Here is an 18695-nt window from a genome sequence, read left to right on the forward strand (position 1 = left end):
AGTAGGACTCTGCTCCTGTGTCTGGATGAAGACCACAGTCGCTATCTGGATGATCCATTCATGATAGAGGAGATTATGGCGGTGATCAGCTCTCTGGTGGCAGATACAGCATCGGGTATTGATGGCCCTCCGGCAGCATTCTATAAGGAATTCGCTCCACTACTCGGCCCGATTTAATGGCAGTGTATACAGAGTGCTCCCAGCCTCCTTGAGAGAGGCCCTAATTGTAACGATCCTCAAACCGGGAAAGGATCCCACTCGCTGTGACTCCTATAGGCCCCTCTCATTAATAAATAAGGACAACAAGATACTTGCCCAGCTGCTCGCGTCGTGTCTGCTCCCATCTCTCGTAAGGCAGAATCATTCTGGCTTTGTACCTGGCAGATCCACTTCACTAACCTTTGCACCTTCTTTGCCATTCTTTATTCCATTGATTCCTCTGTGCATTCGGCCGCTGTTTTCTTAGACACCCCTAAGGCATTCGACTCCCTCGAGTGGGTGTATCGGTCTGCCCTCCTGAGATGCTTAGGTCTGAGCCCATCCTACATCAATTCCATTGGACTGTTATACACCCGGCCCACTGTGCATTAACGGGAGTATGTTGGAACCCTTCGCTATAACTTGGGGTACCAGGCAGGGCTGCCCATTATCGCCGATCCTCTTTGCGATCGCTGTGATGGTACCCCCTCGCACCCCGTCTGCGTTAACACCATGCGCAGAGAGGATTGGCCTTCTTTTCCTCCCACGTAACTGGTGTCCCTGTACTGGACAATGTCACTTTATATGTGCACGAGTCACAGGCCAACTTAGATCTGCTCATTAGGGAATTCACTAGATTTGGCGGGGGTGTTGGGGATTGTCATCAACTGGGCAAATCCCATTATATTTCTCTTGACGAATGACACTCCCACACCGGGCTCTGAATTCCCCTTCTTGTGGGCCAAGGGCGCAGTCAGATATCTCAGTATTTGGCTCAGCAGAAATATTGATGAACTGTTGAAGAATAACTATGGTAGATTGTTTGACTGGCTCAACGAGAGGCTTGTGGGTTGGTCGCGGCTCACATTGTCACTTATGGGACGGCAGGCCATTCCCAAAATGATTATCCTACCGAAGTTTTTGTATCTCTTCCTAAATTTGACACTTCCTTTATCCTTCGGCTTCCGCAGGCAACTTTGCTCACGCCTCATTTCACTCGAGTGGGCGGGATCGCAACCACGCATTGCCTGGAAGACGCTCAAACGCTTCTTTTTGAGCAATGTGTCTCAGAGCTCCAGTCCTAGATCTTTATTATTATTGCACTCTGGCTCAATTTGCATGTTATTGGCTGTTCCATACCCAGTTTGTCGTACACAGCCGCCGTGTGCGATTGGGTAGCGCCCTGCCTATTGCAGCTAGCCATGTTCCAGACTCAGTGCGCCCACGGGATAGGGTGGACACGGCGTGCACGTTGTGGGCGTGGGATGAGCTACTCCGCAGAGCCTGACTGGACGACCTTTTTCGCCCCCTCAGTGCCCATCATTGCACATCCCTTATTGCCAATTACATCTGACTGTGGTACTTGCGCTAGACTGCACAAACCTAGACTTACATCCATGGATACACTATTCCCCAACAACACCTTCATCTCCGCACAGGACACCCTCCTGGTCAACGCCGCTGCTTTTCTCAACACCTTTACATATTACAAAGTGCGCACTGCCATTTGTCCATTAATTGCGGGGTTCCCTGACGCCCCCGACATCACACGTGTTGGAGATGTTTCTCACAACCCTCTCGCCCCGCAGACTTATCACGCTGACATGCAACGCACCGCATCAATGTCCATACCCAACAGTAAGGCAGCGTGGGATGCAGATATCACACGCCCACTAACAGATGAACAATGGCAGAACTGCTGTTTGCAGTCACGTGCATTATCCCCAAACTACCATCTTCGACTCATACATTTCAAATTTTTGCACTGCATGTATCGTACCTCAGTGGGGAAGCTCAAAATGGGATTGGGGGAGACTCCAGATGTTGCAGTTGCTCCGCCCCTGACCAGGAGTCCTTCTACCTCTCTTGGACATGCCCAAGTGCCTCTACATAGTGGTAGGAGATTTTTGCTAGGCTGGTGACATACTAGGGTTCCCGCTCGAGTGTTCTCCACTAGTAGTACTATTAGGATTTTTCCAAGCGGTTACCCCTGATAGGCGCAACCAGGCTGCTCTTTTGTTGATGCTAACTAAATCTAGGGTGGCCATGAGATGGGGACGTCGAGCTTTGCCCCGGGTTGCGGACTGACTGAAAGATACTGCCTACTACCAGGAACAGCTTGCAGCATATTGGGAACTCATGCCGGTACAATCACGGCAGAAATATATATGGTCCCCACTAGATGAATATTTGTGTAGTCACACGTCGGCTAAGCCAGAAGATGGCGGGTCTAAATAATTTAATCACACTGAGCTAGTGAGTAGTGGTCCTCAGAAATTCAGAAAGGGCCACTACCATTAGGATGAGTGGTCCCCCCACATGGGTAAGTGGTTTGCTCCCAATTACTGTTGCTAGGTCCAATTTGTGTGTGTGTATTCGTAAGCTCAATGATGCTGACTGTTTATGTATTGTATTCTTTGGATTGATCTTCTGCACCTAATGTATTTCTCCTGATAGTGGGTCAGACCGGCAGGGTGTCTTTACAATTGATGGATATATTGTATGAATATATGTGTGTATTGGATGCATAGTGCATAACACATTGTAATGCTTACTGTCTGGACATGTTGCTATAAGATTGAAGATGAAGTCAAAAAGTGTAATAAAAAAAAATCACTTTCCTTGAGACCTGCGGATGTCTTAGGACTCTTTCCCAACCCTTTGTATTTTAGGCTTTATCCAGGTTATTCTCCCATTTAGTTTTACGTGTTGAGAAATCGATTTAGTCATGTCTAATAAGGATCAGGCTGGTGCCTGCCACTATTTCCTGATGTAAATATCAGTGGTTGGACTTTGTGTGTGACCGGTTCTAAGAAGTTTGAGTTCCCCCCTCTGTTTGATATCCTGTGTTATGGCAATCTAGGTCAGGAATTTGGAGCCTGGAAGGTCATTTGTCAGTTGTGTGAGGGTATTAATTCCCTGTCCTTATAAACTTCACCTGCTATAAGCAGTCCAGTCTGCATCCAGTCTATCAGGATGGGAGCTCTGAAGTGACGTGCTGTTTGGGAGCCCTATCAGAGGGATAGTTGGTGAGTACAGTAGTTTGAGTTTTCCGCATTCATCTCTTACTGCATCTCATGGCAATTTCCACCAAGATAGTAGAGCCCAGACTTTAGGTCACCAACCGCCCCCAATGTTCTGCCTGTCCCATTGGGTTATGCTCGGGCAGAGAGCTTCCCAATGTAGCTGAGAATTTGGCAACAGACCCATAAAACGATCAAAGTGGACATGTTAAGTTGTGCACTGGTGTGTAAAAGGGGTATTCTTTATGGCTGCTGTACATCAGTCTCTACATGTCCAGCAAACTCCAGTCAGGGAGCCATTTCATGAAACCCTGTGCTACATTTAGTGTTAAGCAGTAGGGATGGGAATCTGTCCAGATCTACATATAATACACAGGTAGTGTCTCTCCCCTAGTATAAGTGGAGTTTGGGCTGGCTTTCTAGTCTAGGAGAATGTGCAGTCATTGAGAAAAAGCCAGATAATACCTCCATCACCAGTCTTTCCACCCACCTTCCCCAGAGGTTAACCTCTCCTATGATCACTCCTCTGATCTAATTGTTCCACCCTATAGTATCACTCACAGTGCCTGTATCACTAGAATGCAATTTACCTCAACTCCAATTCCCATGGGCTGAGGCACAACGGTACTCTGTCCAAGCAATTTTAAAAGAAAAGGCTTAAACATGCAGGATTTTCATAGTTGTACTGCAAAGGAAGAAACTTGGGGGTAGGGGTGTTTCTCATCAGATCATATTTGCTCCCCCTCAACTGACCTAACAAAAGCCCCTTCATATTTCCTCATCCATCCATGGAATCAGTGTATCAGCCCCAGATCCCTGCACTCACTATATGCAATCAAATAATACTTAATTACGCGATCCGCTATCTATATTTTTAGCACTTCTGTATTGCTCTGTGAGTCAGAAACCAACTTTCATAGTTCAATGGGAGTTCACATCATACCACATAGACTTCATCAGGCACTTCAAGCTGTTCACACCCTGAGGAATCATTCTTCGATACATCCCTCAACATGATAGATGTTGATGACTTTTCATCTACAGGACCTTTCTCATGCTGAATCATTTTCATCATGGCAGGTCTCTCTGGTTCAACCGGTTGTTTAATGGATGTTTAGCAGTCTTGTGTCCAAATAGCAATCTGCTCTGCTTTCTGCGTTGTTAGTTTGAGTGCTGCTATTCCTCATCACCCCTTCCAGTTCCGTATTTTTCCAGCCAATCCCGATCCTCAGTAGGTTGTGCAAAAAATAATGAAGTATCCTCATTAATTACTTTCTCTTGGTGCGGAATAACAGCAAGCTTCTCTAAAGGAGTTTATGACTTCTGTCAATGAGCTTCTTTTTATGCTGAACGGCAGCTCTGTAGTCCGGGTATTGAAAGAACATTTGTTTTTTAGGTATAAAGAGGGGCTACCAGTCTGACTTTCTTAAGGATCGTGGCTCTGTCTCTGTAGTGTAAAAGTCCGGCCAATACTGGTCATGGAGGAGCTCCCAGCAGCTGTCTGGCTCAGACTTTGAGCTTTGACCAAAGAGAAGAACTTTGAGAACTCTGAGGGATCCTTCTCTTCTGTTACACACTTGAAATGACAGTATGTGTGTTCCATGAACTCCTTCTGGTAGTCCCACTACTCTGATGTTATTCCTGCAATTGTGGCCTTCTGAATCCTCAGCACAATACTCAAGGAATCTGACTCTATCTGTGATTTCCAGAATGTTTATTGAGCATGTCTTGAGTTGAACGCAGTTTTCCAGTAGCATACCTCATACACTTTTTCATTTGTCACTCACCTAGTAGCAGACACATACCCACAGCAACTATGTCAATCCTGGCCTCTCTGGTAGCCTCAGTTGATGACATTTAGCTGGTCCACCTCGGTCCTTTGGCTTTGGGCTTAGCCTGATTACAAGGTGCAATAAGGGTTAGGGGACCTTTTGTACTTCCCATCCTTGCCACTTGTGAGCTGCAGTGGCCCCACTGCAGTCCAGGGCAATCACAGTGGATTCCTTATCCATCAGTAGTTCTGAGCCCCCTCAACACTAGTTATGTCCAATGGCTATGCCCCATAGAACGAGAGGAGGAGGAGGAGGAATGCACCCATCCCGCATCAAAAAAACATAGGAATCTCTTAAGAAGTCAATTGCTGTGTGGATGCTAGCAGTATTTCACTCCTAGCAGGTCATAACAGTTAACCTTACAGAGGCTTTGAGGACCCTTAAACATCAGAGCAAGGGTGTGCCTAGTCACAACTCAAAGATGGCCGTGGTCCTGCCTTAGTGTTAAGGTCAAATCAGTGCCCACCTCTGTCCACTCTCTCCTTTGGATCCAAGTATGACGTAGTCATCATGCTGCTTCAGTTGGTCTGCAGGGGTCACTTTGACAGTCTAGGATAGCAGCTCTTCCGCCCCCCCACCCCTCCATTGCAATAGTCCATTGTTTCTGAATCCTGCCTATAGGTGTTGGTTGAGTGGTTTAGAGGGGTGAACTCCCACTGTGATCATCTTTGGGGGGGCACCATGTGCTTCCTCCAGGTCTACACGTATAGGCACCTCTGGAATAAAGAGTAATAAGATATCTCAAGATAGTGTGGGGGTCTAAGGGATAAAGTTTAAAGACTCAAACAGTTTATAATCCCCAAATCAACATATCAAACAAAGAAAACTGTGAGTCAAAAATAGTTCAGTGACCTTGAGAATGCCACACCATGAGTCCTAAATCAAATCCAACTGCTAACGCGAAGAATATCTCACTGGATGTGTGTATGCATGAAAGGATTCCCATCACCCACTGGAAGTGGCTCGCTTCATCATTTGGGAACCCAGAGACTTCCCAGAGAACCATCCACTACCAGATGAACGTAGATACAGGTTCTGTGTATGTCCCAGATGCATCTAACAGTATGTTACTTGAGTAGAAGGAACCCAACTCAAAAGTGGTACGGGGTGACGTATGCAGTGCAAGTGATGAAAAAAGTGTGTGATGATTAAAATTGGTTAAGGCACAAAAATTATTTATTTGGGTGCTACCTTGATACCAAATTAAAACAGTGCTGTAACAGTTTAAACAAATAACTGTGTTAAAAAACTGGTCAAACTGGTTTGTGCCTTGTTAACCAATTTTAATCATTTTCACTGCATACGTCACCCCGTACCACTTTTGAGTGCATACACACATCCAGTGAGATATTCTTCGCGTTAGCAGTTGGATTTGATTTATGACTCATGGTGTGGCATTCTCAAGGTCACTGAACTAATTTTGACTCAGTTTTCTTTGTTTGATTTGACCTCTGGAAAAAAGCCTGCTTCATTCAGAATCTCAGATCTTGTTGCGCATTAGGTCCAGGAGGGACCAGGTACAGGCCTCTCAGTCCTTTTCTCAATCAGGCCACCACCCGTCTGCCACCCACCCCAATTCAGAACAACCAAGGTATTGAGGGTGGCATTCCCTCTTAAAGCATCCTGAGAGGGTCCTCTTTTCCTGTTGCTTGTGGGCCTGTATGCGGCTGCAGACCTCTTACACACTTCAGAGAGCCATTTGAGTGACGGTGGCTGCCACCTTGAAGTATGGGGAACACCACACAGCCTAGCAACATGTGCAGTTGTCCTCTGCCGCCAGCCCTCATTAGCACTGTTAAACCTCAAGCTACTTGGCTTTGCAGTCAAAAGAAGGTCTAGGAAATTCGAACCACAGGCGGTCCCTGACGTCTTTTTCTAGTGGTTCACTCAACCGGATTCCGACTTATTGGCCTACTTTCATGACTGGAGACCATTGAGAGTACATGGGGTGATACGTATCTTTGGGTCCTAGAGTATGTGAGCCTCCTTTGTCAAATTGACTCTTTGGAGACTTGTCCTCTAGCCTGGGACGTTTTGTCGTGTGTCTGGGCGCCAGAGTCGTCTAGGTTTCTCTCCAGATTCTTCATCATGACCAGTCAAATCTTCTCCATCTTTGGGTTCCCCTGACAGAAGAAGGTTCTCCCTGCCATTGGGTTAAGCCAAGGCTGTTCCTCTGTAGAGGAGAGACTGAGCTCAGATGTGCTTCATTATAAATGTCAGCTGCTAGAAAGCATCGATGGGGACCACCCAAGTGCACTTCTATTTGGCTTTGCGCTGAGGTTCTGAGTCCCCAGGGGTTCTTTGGGATATTGTGTCCTAGGTCTATCAACATAGAGGGTCTCAAGGCCTGTGCCTTTCCAAAGATTTGAGGGCTGTTTGTATAGAGGAGTCTGTGTCTTTCGCTATGCCTTCTCCCAAGGGGAGAATGTACTGTTCCTCCTCTATCTCCTGATGGAGATCATTATTCTATGTTCTCACCATGGAGCTCTGGGTGTCAGGGAAATACACCCAATAACAGGTCCACAACTATACATGAGTCTTATTTTCATTATGACCATAAGTCTAAATAGAGGTATGAGCACCTTACCCTACTCCTTAAACAGGGCAACACCCATCCGGTGCTAGGAGGAATTACTCCCAGATGTTCTCACTGTCTTGCCAATCTGGTGTCAGGTCAAAAGCATCAACGTGTCTCTTGAAAAAAAACAGCTGCCTGCTTTCTCCCTTAACAAGTTCATTACTCCATTTGTCAGCAAGGAGAGAAAAGGAATGAGTGACTCATTGGTAAGCTTTCACTGTCCTCTAGTGACCTGGAGTGTTACTATGCCCCTGCTGTAATTGCAGAACTGCCTGCTGTGTAACAAACCTGCACCTCTGCTTCCCAACCCCAGAATTCTAGCTGTCTGGATGTGCATCGGCTTGGGAGACTTCGATCCTTTCCATCGAGGTGACATAGCATTGCTCTCTGGTGTGCAAGTGAAATCCCATGAGAGGAACCACCAGCTTCCTTTACCTGCGTGCCCTGAGGGAAAAGGGTATTATTTAGTCGCAGTAAGCAGTACTTCAAACCCCTAGCACCATAAATAGAGTAATACACATATGCATCAAATGAGACTGTGCTAATGCATTCAAGAAACGTAATACTAATTCATATGACAATCTTCAAGAAAAAGCACTTGGATTACTTTTGAGCAATGAAGAAAGAGGAAGTGCTGTTTTCTTGAGGATGATATATATATATATTTGGAGTTGGACTAGTGTTTTGTCGTGGGATTTATAGTCATTATGTTGATGAGGATAGTCCTGTTTCTTGTGGCTGGCTGTGAATATAAATGGAGAAGGATAATGCATAATCTTCACCTCCCCTTTTTTCCCGTCCCCATATCACCATGCCTTCTGCAAGACTCTGGTCCTTTTACCTTTCATTTCCTGCCCACGGCCTGCTGCATTCACATTGGGCCCAACCGCACCGACCGAGCCCACCAGCCCGTCATCCAAAGCGGCGCCTTGGTGTAAACATAGAACTTCTCCTACTGTTAAATCTATACCTGTAATTCCACTCCATCTGATGAAATCTGCCCATATCTTGTTTGCGCACCAAGGCGTAGCCTCCGTATCCAAACGGCAGGTCCTATATATCGCTTTAAGCCAGATGGTTGCACATGGAGGAAGTGGGTCAGTCCAGCGTCTGCAGATCTCCCTCCTGGCTAAGAGCACCAAATAGAACAAGCGGCCCCTCTGCACTCTACTCAGGAAGCTACAATAAGCCATATCCACCCCCCTTAAAACGAACACCGGGCCTAACGTGATATTTACACCCAGGATAGCTTTTAAGATGTTCTCAATATCCTTCCAGAACACCATAACCCCAGGGCTGGTATAGAAGACATGTTCATCATTGGCTCTCAATAAGCCACATCTTCTACATCTCGTAGCCGGCTCCTGAACAAACTTTGCGATCTTTTGGGGCGTCCAGTATAGTCTATTTATGGTTATAAAAAAATGGTTTTGCTTCAGATTAATCGGTTTGACCCCTTAATACAACAACTTTAAGGAAGCTTGCCTTACTAGCTGCTAGTCAGCCCCTTGTATGATGCTGTCCCATATTTCTAATCCTCACCTCTTGTACAAGAGATAGAATTGATTATTTATGCACACATAAAGTGTAACTCCTCATGCCTAAATTTCTGACTCTGCCTTTTCTTCAGGGGAAAATTTGCTGCACTTGAGAACATCAGTTGCAAGATAAAATCAGGGTGCGAGGGACATCCACCCTGGCCTGAAGGCATTTGTACCAAGTGTCAGCCAAGTGCAATCACGCTAAACAGACAGGTAAGAAAAACTGACACCTTGATAGACTTTTGATAATGCAGATATAAAGCGCTTTTCTGTGATACTTTACACCCAGTATCCTACTCATCATATCCCATTGTAAAGCAGGGAATGTGATTGTCTTTGCATTCTGGTAATGTGTTTGTGAAGACCAACTCCGAGAGTATCCCGACACCTATAAATAACTGGTGCTATTCCAGTGTGCACCAAAGTGTAAGACTATAGTAGCATGCCATGGAATGCTGATCACATTGCAGAGAACACCAAAGAGTAAATCAATCTAATCACCTCAAATGCTTCTAACAATACCCCAAGCTACAGCAAAGAGTGAGACTATTCTGCCATCCTTTGAACTGCTGGCTGTAACCCAGTTTAGACCTATTTTGATAGTTATGGTACCTCTTGGTCTGCTGAAAATACCATAGTGTATAGCAAACCGCATAATTATCAATCACTCAATGTTGTCCTCATCCGATTACACTTTAGAGAAAGGGTGAGGGTATTGTAGCGTTGCACGGACCACATTATTTAGAGCTAAACTAGTCTGGTAGTAGATTTACTACTGGTAGTACCCCTGTGTGGACTATCCTCCCTCCTCATTGATAGGTGAAAATATCCCATTGTAAAGCAAAAGGTGGTGCTGTGCTGGTTTCTCCTACGTGACTGTTTTCCCAGTGTGGAGAAAAAGGTGGTGACAATTTGCTGACAACTCATGGATTGCTTATAATGACATTCAAAGAGCATATCCGGATTTTCCAGATACCTTATGCACAGCTATACATAATGCAGGGTTTAACTAAATTACACCACTAAACTAAAGAAAGAGCTCAACTCATTTGGCCCTAGCAGGTAGCTGGTTTCACTCCAGTGTAATACAGAGTGTGAAATTATCCTAGCACCTCCTAGACAATGTAATAGTGTAATGTTAAGTCAGGTTTACTGGAGTTTCCTTTGACTGTTGAGCATATAAAAGTGTCTAGACTCTTGCTAAAACCTCTGTAAATTAGCATAAACACAAAGCCTTCACAATGTATGTACCCAGGATCTGGAACAACTTTCTGGTATCCATCAGACCTCCCAATCCAGCTTCAGTTTAGGAAAGACCTTAAGACTCAACTCTTCAAAGAACACTACATCATGATGCCTTAACAGTCCACATCCTCTCTGAGCAACCTCTTCAATCATTTGTTGACTGTATCATTGCCATTTAGCCTGTATAATGGTCTGTTGCTTTACTATACAAATGCCACATATTCTAACTACAGTGACAATGGCACCCATTTCAGATTGTTCCAGACACCGAGTGCGTGAAGGGAAGACCCAGCTAAATTACTTTGTTTTTATGGGTGTGCTGTTGATGCATTCAGAAGCAAAATTTCTTTGGGGCATCCCTTTGATGCTTTTTTCTTTTTTTTAAACAATGATCTAATGTTTTCTACTCTTCCAGCACTTGGGGGTGGTAGGCTGATGTAATCCCCAAGACTCCTGGTCAGTTGGAGGATCAGGTTGATGAAGTTCCAGCGACCTCAGCGGTTGCAATTTGCAAGTGACTCATCATTATTGTCTCTAACACTCCGACCTCCGTATGAGCATGAACGTCTGTAACAGTCTCGCGAGTTCTAAGCTATTGTACCTTGTATTGATTTCGTAACACCTCTCACTATTTATTCCACAGAAATACAGACATGTTGATAATATCATGTTTGAAAACCACACTATTGCTGACCGTTTCCTAAATTTCTGGAGGAAGACTGGAAACCAGCACATCGGCTATTTGTATGGGCGGTACACGGAGCATAAGGACATCCCCCTAGGTATCCGAGCAGAGGTAGCAGCCATATATGAACCTCCACAGGTAAGAAGGCTGCACAATGTGAGTTAAAGACTTTTTCTGTGTACAGATATTTCGCCTGTTATTTGTTTGGTAATGTACAGGACAATATCTTCGGTTGGAAAAAAGGTCTCGGGCTTTTTTTCGCCTTTTTTAACAGCTGAAGAGATCATCTTGTCATGGTGGAGATAGTGAAGAGCACGTACCCTCTTTCAAGTAAGGCAGTTGTAAAGGTTGTCTGATTGTATATTATTGAATTATCATTGTGATTGGGTGTAACATGTAGAAGCATTTTGATCTGTACAGGTAATTATAGATATGGTTCTTTCTGCTATAGTGCTCCTGGCCAGTGAATATCTGTAGGATTCTTATTAAACAGAAATGTTTATTACATCCGTAACCCTCCTCTCGTAGCCTCCCCCAGGCATCACATGACTTAGCTGAAAACAATCAAAAAAGACATGACGTAACCCCCCCCCCCACACACCATCACCACCAAAGTAGTAATAAAAGGAAATGGAGCCCCCAACACTTCCTCTATTATTGTGTGCTCTATGCATCGCTTTGGAGCCTGTGAAACCATTAAGGTAAACCCTAGGAGGCTCGACCTCTTTGGGTACATGTTAGAGGTATGTCCTTTTTCTCACTCCTGGTGAGTATGACACATTGCTGGACTCTGTGTTAGTAGTGAGGAAACGTGGACTTAGGGCTTACCCTTTATGCTACAGATCTAATCGGAGCAAAAAGGAAAAATGATGGACGGAATGCTAAGCAATGCAAACATTCACCCCCAGTCACAAAGATCTTGGTTTAATCCATTGTTTTTTTACTCACCATGCCACCCCATATGCAAATAAGGTTTGACCCTGCTCCTCATGGGAACAGTCCAGCCCGAACTGCCTTGCCAGGTCCTCCCTGGACCGGAAACCAGCATCCTGGGTCTGGGGTATCTGCCCTCAGCCTCCAGAATAGCTTGAATCCAGTGGCACAGTGAGCACAGGAACCATGTCTGGGCCTACCCTTCCCACTTAGGGCAACAAAAGCAAAAAGGACAAATGATGGTCGAAATGCTGAACAATGTATAAACCCCTCTCCCCCCCCCCCCCCCCCCCCCAAATTACAAAGATCTGGATTTAATCCATAGTTTTTTTTGCTCACCACGCCACCCCACTTTGTTCCCGCTCTATGGAGGACCTGGCCCGGCAGTTCGGGCTGAACAGTTCCCATGGGGAGCAGGGTTAAGGCTGGTTTGCATATGGCTGGGTCCAATCTGGGGTGGCTTTGTGAGCAAAAAAACAATGGATTAAACCCAGAACTGTGACTGGGGGTGGATGTTTGATATGTTCAGCATTCCGTCTATCATCTGTTATGTTTTTTCTACAGATATTATGAGGTCAGTGCTTCCAATAATTCTGTCACCTTGAATGTATTTCCTTCCCCCTCCCCATTTACCTTGAGTATGTATTCATGGTCGAGGCTGGGCTGTATCGCTTTTAAGCTGGATTTTCGGCGTTATGCGGGCTTGGTGTTCAGGAGAGTATGCACATTGCCAATCCTGCTTTCCATCTACTTAGGTGGCCACATATTTTGCATGTATGCGTTGGTAAGTTTCAGCGTTTCAGGCTCGTAGCTGCTGTTTCAGTATTACGGGGTCTGTCGAGGTGCACAGTACCAATATTTCCTTTGAAAACTTAAGTCTTGGGAAACTTAAATTGATTGATGTTTTTAATTTTTGACATAAAATTTTAAGTTCATACCCAGTTCTTGCAATGTCATAACTTTATTGCTGTGACAGTGACTGCAAGAAAGATTTGTGAGTTTTACAGCTGATGGAAATAGTTCTTTGCCAGCTGAATAGAAGCACATACATGGTCAGTTGTAGATCTATGAAGAGTCTTTTTATTGGTATCAGCGAAATGGGGGTTCCATCGGGTTGTGCCCAAGAAAAAAGGTATGCAAAGCGGTTAGTAATCTAAAGATTCCTTCAGTCAACATGCTGCCCACTGGCTTAAAGCGACTCCTGGGTGATGAGCATGGGGTTAACACCTTGCCACAGTTGCTGATGCGGGGGGTGTTCGAAATGGGAATCTCTAGTTGCAAGGGTTTTCACCTTTGTCCAAGTAGGGAGCCTTCCTTCTAGTCAGGATAAGCTAGTTACACTCCTAAAATAACCCCTGCTCACCCCCTTGGTAGCTTGTCACGAGCAGTCAGCTTATTTTAGAGGAAGTGTGTAAAGCACCAACAGTAATACAGTAAAGACATTACAAAAGGACACTTCACCAGTTTAGAAAAATACCCAATATTTTTATATATCCAAAACAAGACCAAAAACGAAAAAAATCCTCCATACAGTTCTCAGAAATCTTCAATAATCAAAATAGACTTTAGATACAGGCCTTCGAAGTCGATAGCGCCGTCTGGGGCGATCACAGTGTCATGAACAACAAATCCAAACAGTTCTGGCTGACTGCTGCGTCGCGAGCCAGCTACGGTGTCGAGAAGACCCGCAAAAAATTACCTTTATAAATGCAGGGCGTCGGCGCCCTCTCAGTGAGCCCCGTAAGGCCGGCGTCCGCAGGCGTCTGTTCCGGAGGTTAGTGCAGGAGTCGTCGGGCCCTTAAAGTCACACGCGTTGCAGATCGAACTCCTCGTGGTTGAAGTCGGGAGCGCCTGCAGCGGTGCGAAGTGCAGCAGTGCATGTGGGTGCCCTCAGTACACGGTGCAGGCAGTGGCTCGATGAAGGCCATCCAGCAGAGTCGGTGAGACCAGGGCTTTGGTGCGAAGTGATGCGGTGCTCATCGCGATGCTGGCAGGTCACGGTGCAAGCAGCGGCAGTGGCGTCGTTGCTTGAAGCGCTGTCTTCGGCTGACGGACTTGAGTCGATGGTGTCGGTGGGCCAAGGCTGCGGTGCGGGATGAGGACGGTGCGTTGTGTAACTTACAAGCAGTGCTCTCAAACCATGGTGCAAGCAGCGGCGTCGGCGTGGTGCGGCGAAGTGGATACCAAGGCAGCATCGTCAGGCGGTGCGAAGTGCGGTGCCCACAGGGCGCGTGCAAGCAGCGGCTCGGTGGCGGCATCAGATGGCAGCGTCGGTGAGACCAGGGTTGCGGTGCAGCGTGTGGCCGTGCCCTCTGCGGCGCCTTCAGGACACAGAGTCGGCAGCAGCATGGTAGACTGCGTCAGGTTGCTTTTTTGTCTGTTGCAGCCCAAAACACTCAGTCCCCAGTGCTGATGGCAGAAGAACTTGAAGTCTTTGCTGTTCCTGAGACTTCTTGAACAGGGGGCAAGCTCTACATCAAGCCCTTTAGAAACTCACAAAAAGAAATTACAGAAAGTTCAGTCCAGTAAGTTCAGTCCAGTCCTTTCACTTCCCAAGACAGAAGCAGTCACTGCAGGCCAACACAGCAAAGTGGTAGACACTCCTCACAGCTTCTACAGCTCTTCTTGGCAGTCTACTTGGTTCCAAAAGAGTTATGAAACTTTGGGGTCTGGGCCCCAATATTTATACTTCAAATTCCTTTGTCCTTTTATGCAGAGTGTCTTTGCTTAGTCCAAACCAGTTTGGTCCTCTCTGGTCCAGCTTCCCAGCAGGAGGTGGAGACTGCATTGTCTACAGCAGACCAGACCCATTCAGTTGCAAGGAAATCTCCTCCCACTACTCTAAATGCAGCCCAGGTCTATTCAGCCCATCCCTGACCCACCCAGTCTCTCTGGAGCCACTGCACATGCCCAGCCCCTGTCACTCTGGAGCCAGACAGTCAATCAACATCCTAGCAAATGCACACAGGATGGCGAAGCAGGAAAATACATACTTTCTAAAAGTGGTATTTTCAAACACAGAATGTAAAAATCACCTTTACTAAAAGATGCATCTTTAGATTCTGAGTTCAGGCATACTAAACTTTATGTTCGAGGCATATGAGCTGCAGATTACACACTTTTGCATTGATCGCCATCTGGTGTTGGACACGGATGTTTGCAGTTTGTTTTTCCTCTTGGAAAGTCTTTGGAAGTCACGAGGTCGGTGACTCCTCCCTTGGATCGTATTGCGCATGGGCTTCGGCTCCATCCTCAGATTGTTTTTTTCCGCCATCGGGCTCGGATGTAATACTTCGCGCTCCGGTTCCGAACATTTCCAGTTCGACGATCGAAGCGGAATCCTCGCTTATCGCGGTATTGTTCAGATCCAGATCTCCTCAATCACCTTCACTTTGACACATCTTCGATTCCAGTCGTCGACGGCGGCCTTCGGGCCTACCCAAGCCCCGATCCCGGCTGATGGAAAGAACTCCTTTCAAGAAGTGCCCTCGATGTGGGTCCAAATTCCCCCACACCGATCTTCATGAGGTATGCAACCTCTGCCTCTCCCCTGAACACGAGGCTCGAGACTGTCCAGCCTGTAAGTCTTTCAGATCGAAAAAGACTATTTGAAATCGAAGAGCCAGACAAAACATGGCGCACTCCTCGACCTCCGTTCCAGTAGACCTCTTCGGGGACGACGTCGAAGATCCGGGACAGCAGCACACCGAAGAGGACCTCGTCAGTGCTTCCGAAGCCGACGACTCAGATGTGGAGGACATCACCCCGGCGCAGAGGGTCGTGAGTACTATACCCCCTCCCACACCTGCGCAGATACCCAAAAAGGCTTCGGTCACGCCTTCGCCTCCGGGCCTAGGCAAGACCAGAGACACTGCTTCACACACCCCACCTTCGGGCCCAGTGAAGAAGCCAAGTAAGCCTTCCGGCGGCTCAGGCTTGAGCCAGCCTGCCAGCGGTGCCGAGAAACATACTTCGGCACCGAAAAAGAAACCAACCTCTACCTCGACACCGAGCTCCGCACCGAAGTCCTCGGTGTCGAAACCCAGCCTTTCCGTACCGACGCCATCTTCGGTACTGACCAAACCCCATAAGGCCCTAGGCACCGACACTTCCACGCCGAAGCCCACCTCGGCGCCGACCAAGAAAACGGAGGTTCCCAAGCCCACTGCTAAGCACGGCACGGACAAGCCTAAAAAGTAATCTGCCCCGAAACCTTCGGCACCGACGGAACAAACATTGTCACAGGAACTGTTTACACCGGATCCCTTGCAAAAAACTCTTACCAAGGATCCAAAAACTGGACATTTGGCACTCTCTTCTAAAGAGACATTTGGACAAACCGGCTCCGCCTCCACCTCCAAAGAGGAAGGACTCTGCTACCTCCCCTTTCAGAATGCCTTCCCCACCTCCTCCACCCTCTCCACCTCCGCCCCCTCCACCTTCTCCACCCCACCTCATCGCTCTCCGACCCCGTCTCCAGACGAAGATGATCAGGGGGACCCATATTACGATCCAGGGGATGTGCCCCAAGACCCCACCCCTACAGGATCCCCAGACCCATGGGACAACTACAATAATCCAGATATTCCAGACGTCCCACAAGATGACCTTTACCCTTCCAGGCCATCTCCACCGGAAGACTCATTAGGTTTCCACCACCTACTTCAGAGGGCGGCACATTATCACGGGGTAGAGCTACACACTGACCCAGTAGAGGAGGATTTCCTCCTCGACACCTTTGATACCGCACATAGGTCTACCTCCATACTACCTATGCTCAAGGGGGTGATAAAACATGCGCCAGAGGTTTTTAAGGACCCAGTCAGAGCTAGGGTCATTAACCCACGCATAGAAAAAAAGTACAAAACTGCCCCCACAGATCCTGCCTATATCAAAGGGCCAGCACCACTAGATTCCCTAGTGGTTTCCACTGCACGGAAGAGGTCAAACTCCCAGGCGTCAGGCGAAGCACCACCACCTGACAAATAGTCAAAGCTACTGGACGCGTCAGGAAAGCGTACTGCGTCACAGGCAGCTAATATATGGCATATCGCCAACACCCAAGCGCTATTGGCCAGATACGATAGGGCGCATTATGATGAATTAGAAACCATAATGCACCACCTCCCAGAAAGATACAAAAATAGGGCCAATGAATTAATTCAAGAGGGTAAGACTATAACTAACACCTCCATACGCTGTTGCTTAGATGCAGCAGACACAGCCTCCAGGGCCATTAACACTAGCGTCCTCCTCCGTCGCCATGCTTGGCTGAGAATATCAGGTTTCAAACCTGAGGTACAGGCCTCCATCCTAAATCATCCCTTTGACCAAGAACACCTATTCGGCCCAAAGGTAGATGAGGCCCTCGAGAAAATGAAGAAGGACACTGATACGGCGAAATCTATGGGAGCCCTGCAGTCACACCCTCCTAGGCGCTCCTTTCGCCGCTCTTCCTTTCGGGGTACAGCTAGAGGCTACTCCTCAGATAGCGTGTCCATTTCCTACAAATCCCCTGCTCAGTCCACCTTTACAAGGGGTTATCAAAGAGGCGGCTATTGGGGCAATAACAATAAAGGCAGAGGCAAAACAAATACCGCCCGGTCTGCCACACCGCCTACCCAATGACTTCCCCCCCGCTCCCTCCAGACCATCCCACTCCGGTCGGGGGCAGACTACAAAATTTCCTTCAGTTCTGGGAGACCATCACCTCAGACAAATGGGTGACCCAAATTATTCGCTCAGGGTACTGCCTAGAATTGACATCTACCCCCCTAAACATTCCACCCAGGCAACGCCCAATGTCACAAGAACATTCCACATTACTAAAACAGGAGGTAATCTCCCTCCTACAAAAACAGGCAATAGAACAAGTTCCCGTCAATCAGCAAAATTTAGGGGTCTACTCCCTATATTGTCTAATACCAAAAAGAGACGAGACTCTACGACCGATTCTAGATCTCCGGCCCCTAAACACATACATACATTCAGACCATTTTCACATGGTAACGCTTCAGCAGGTACTTCCGTTCCTCTCTCAGAACAACTTCCTCACCACACTGGACTTGAAAGACGCATACTTTCACATTCCGGTACACCATGCTCACAGAAAGTACCTCAGATTTGTAGTGGACGGGCAACACTACCAGTTCAAGGTGCTCCCATTCGGGGTCATAACCGCACCAAGGGTATTCACCAAGTGCCTAGCTGTAGTGGCGGCACACCTCAGAAGACAGCACATTCACGTCTTCCCATATTTGGACGACTGGCTGATAAAAGCCACGTCCTACAACCAATGTGTACACCACAATGCCACTACAATCCAACTACTTCACCAGCTAGGCTTCACGGTGAACCACCAAAAGTCCCAGCTAACACCATCACACATAAAGCAATACCTCGGTGCCACCATAGACACCTCAAAAGCCATAGCCTACCCCAATCCGGCCAGGATTGCAAGCATTCAGGCTTTGCGTCAAAGATTCATACCTCAACACTCCCTTACAGCAAGAGTGTTTATGCAACTGATAGGGATGATGGCCTCTTGCATTTTCATAGTGCCTCACGCAAGACTCCAGATGCGTCCACTCCAAGAGTGCTTAGCGTGCCAATGGAACCAGGCCCAGGGGCAACTGACAGATCTGGTGTTGGTAGACGGTC

At 47.1% G+C, this 18695-nt stretch overlaps 1 protein-coding gene across 2 annotated transcripts in view; it reads left to right on the forward strand.

Moving 5' to 3' along the window:
• NPLOC4 (NPL4 homolog, ubiquitin recognition factor) overlaps positions 1–18695 on the forward strand; it is a 453775-nt gene that overhangs the window by 169739 nt on the left and 265341 nt on the right. For both annotated transcript variants that reach the window (XM_085617373.1, XM_085617374.1), the window contains exons 7-8: positions 9262–9385; positions 11061–11240. In XM_085617373.1, the coding sequence (XP_085473499.1) occupies positions 9262–9385; positions 11061–11240 (304 nt within the window). The remainder of the gene's footprint in view (positions 1–9261; positions 9386–11060; positions 11241–18695) is intronic.

The sequence above is a fragment of the Triturus cristatus genome, chromosome 7, assembly GCF_964204655.1.
Source record: "Triturus cristatus chromosome 7, aTriCri1.1, whole genome shotgun sequence".
NCBI lineage: Eukaryota > Metazoa > Chordata > Amphibia > Caudata > Salamandridae > Triturus > Triturus cristatus.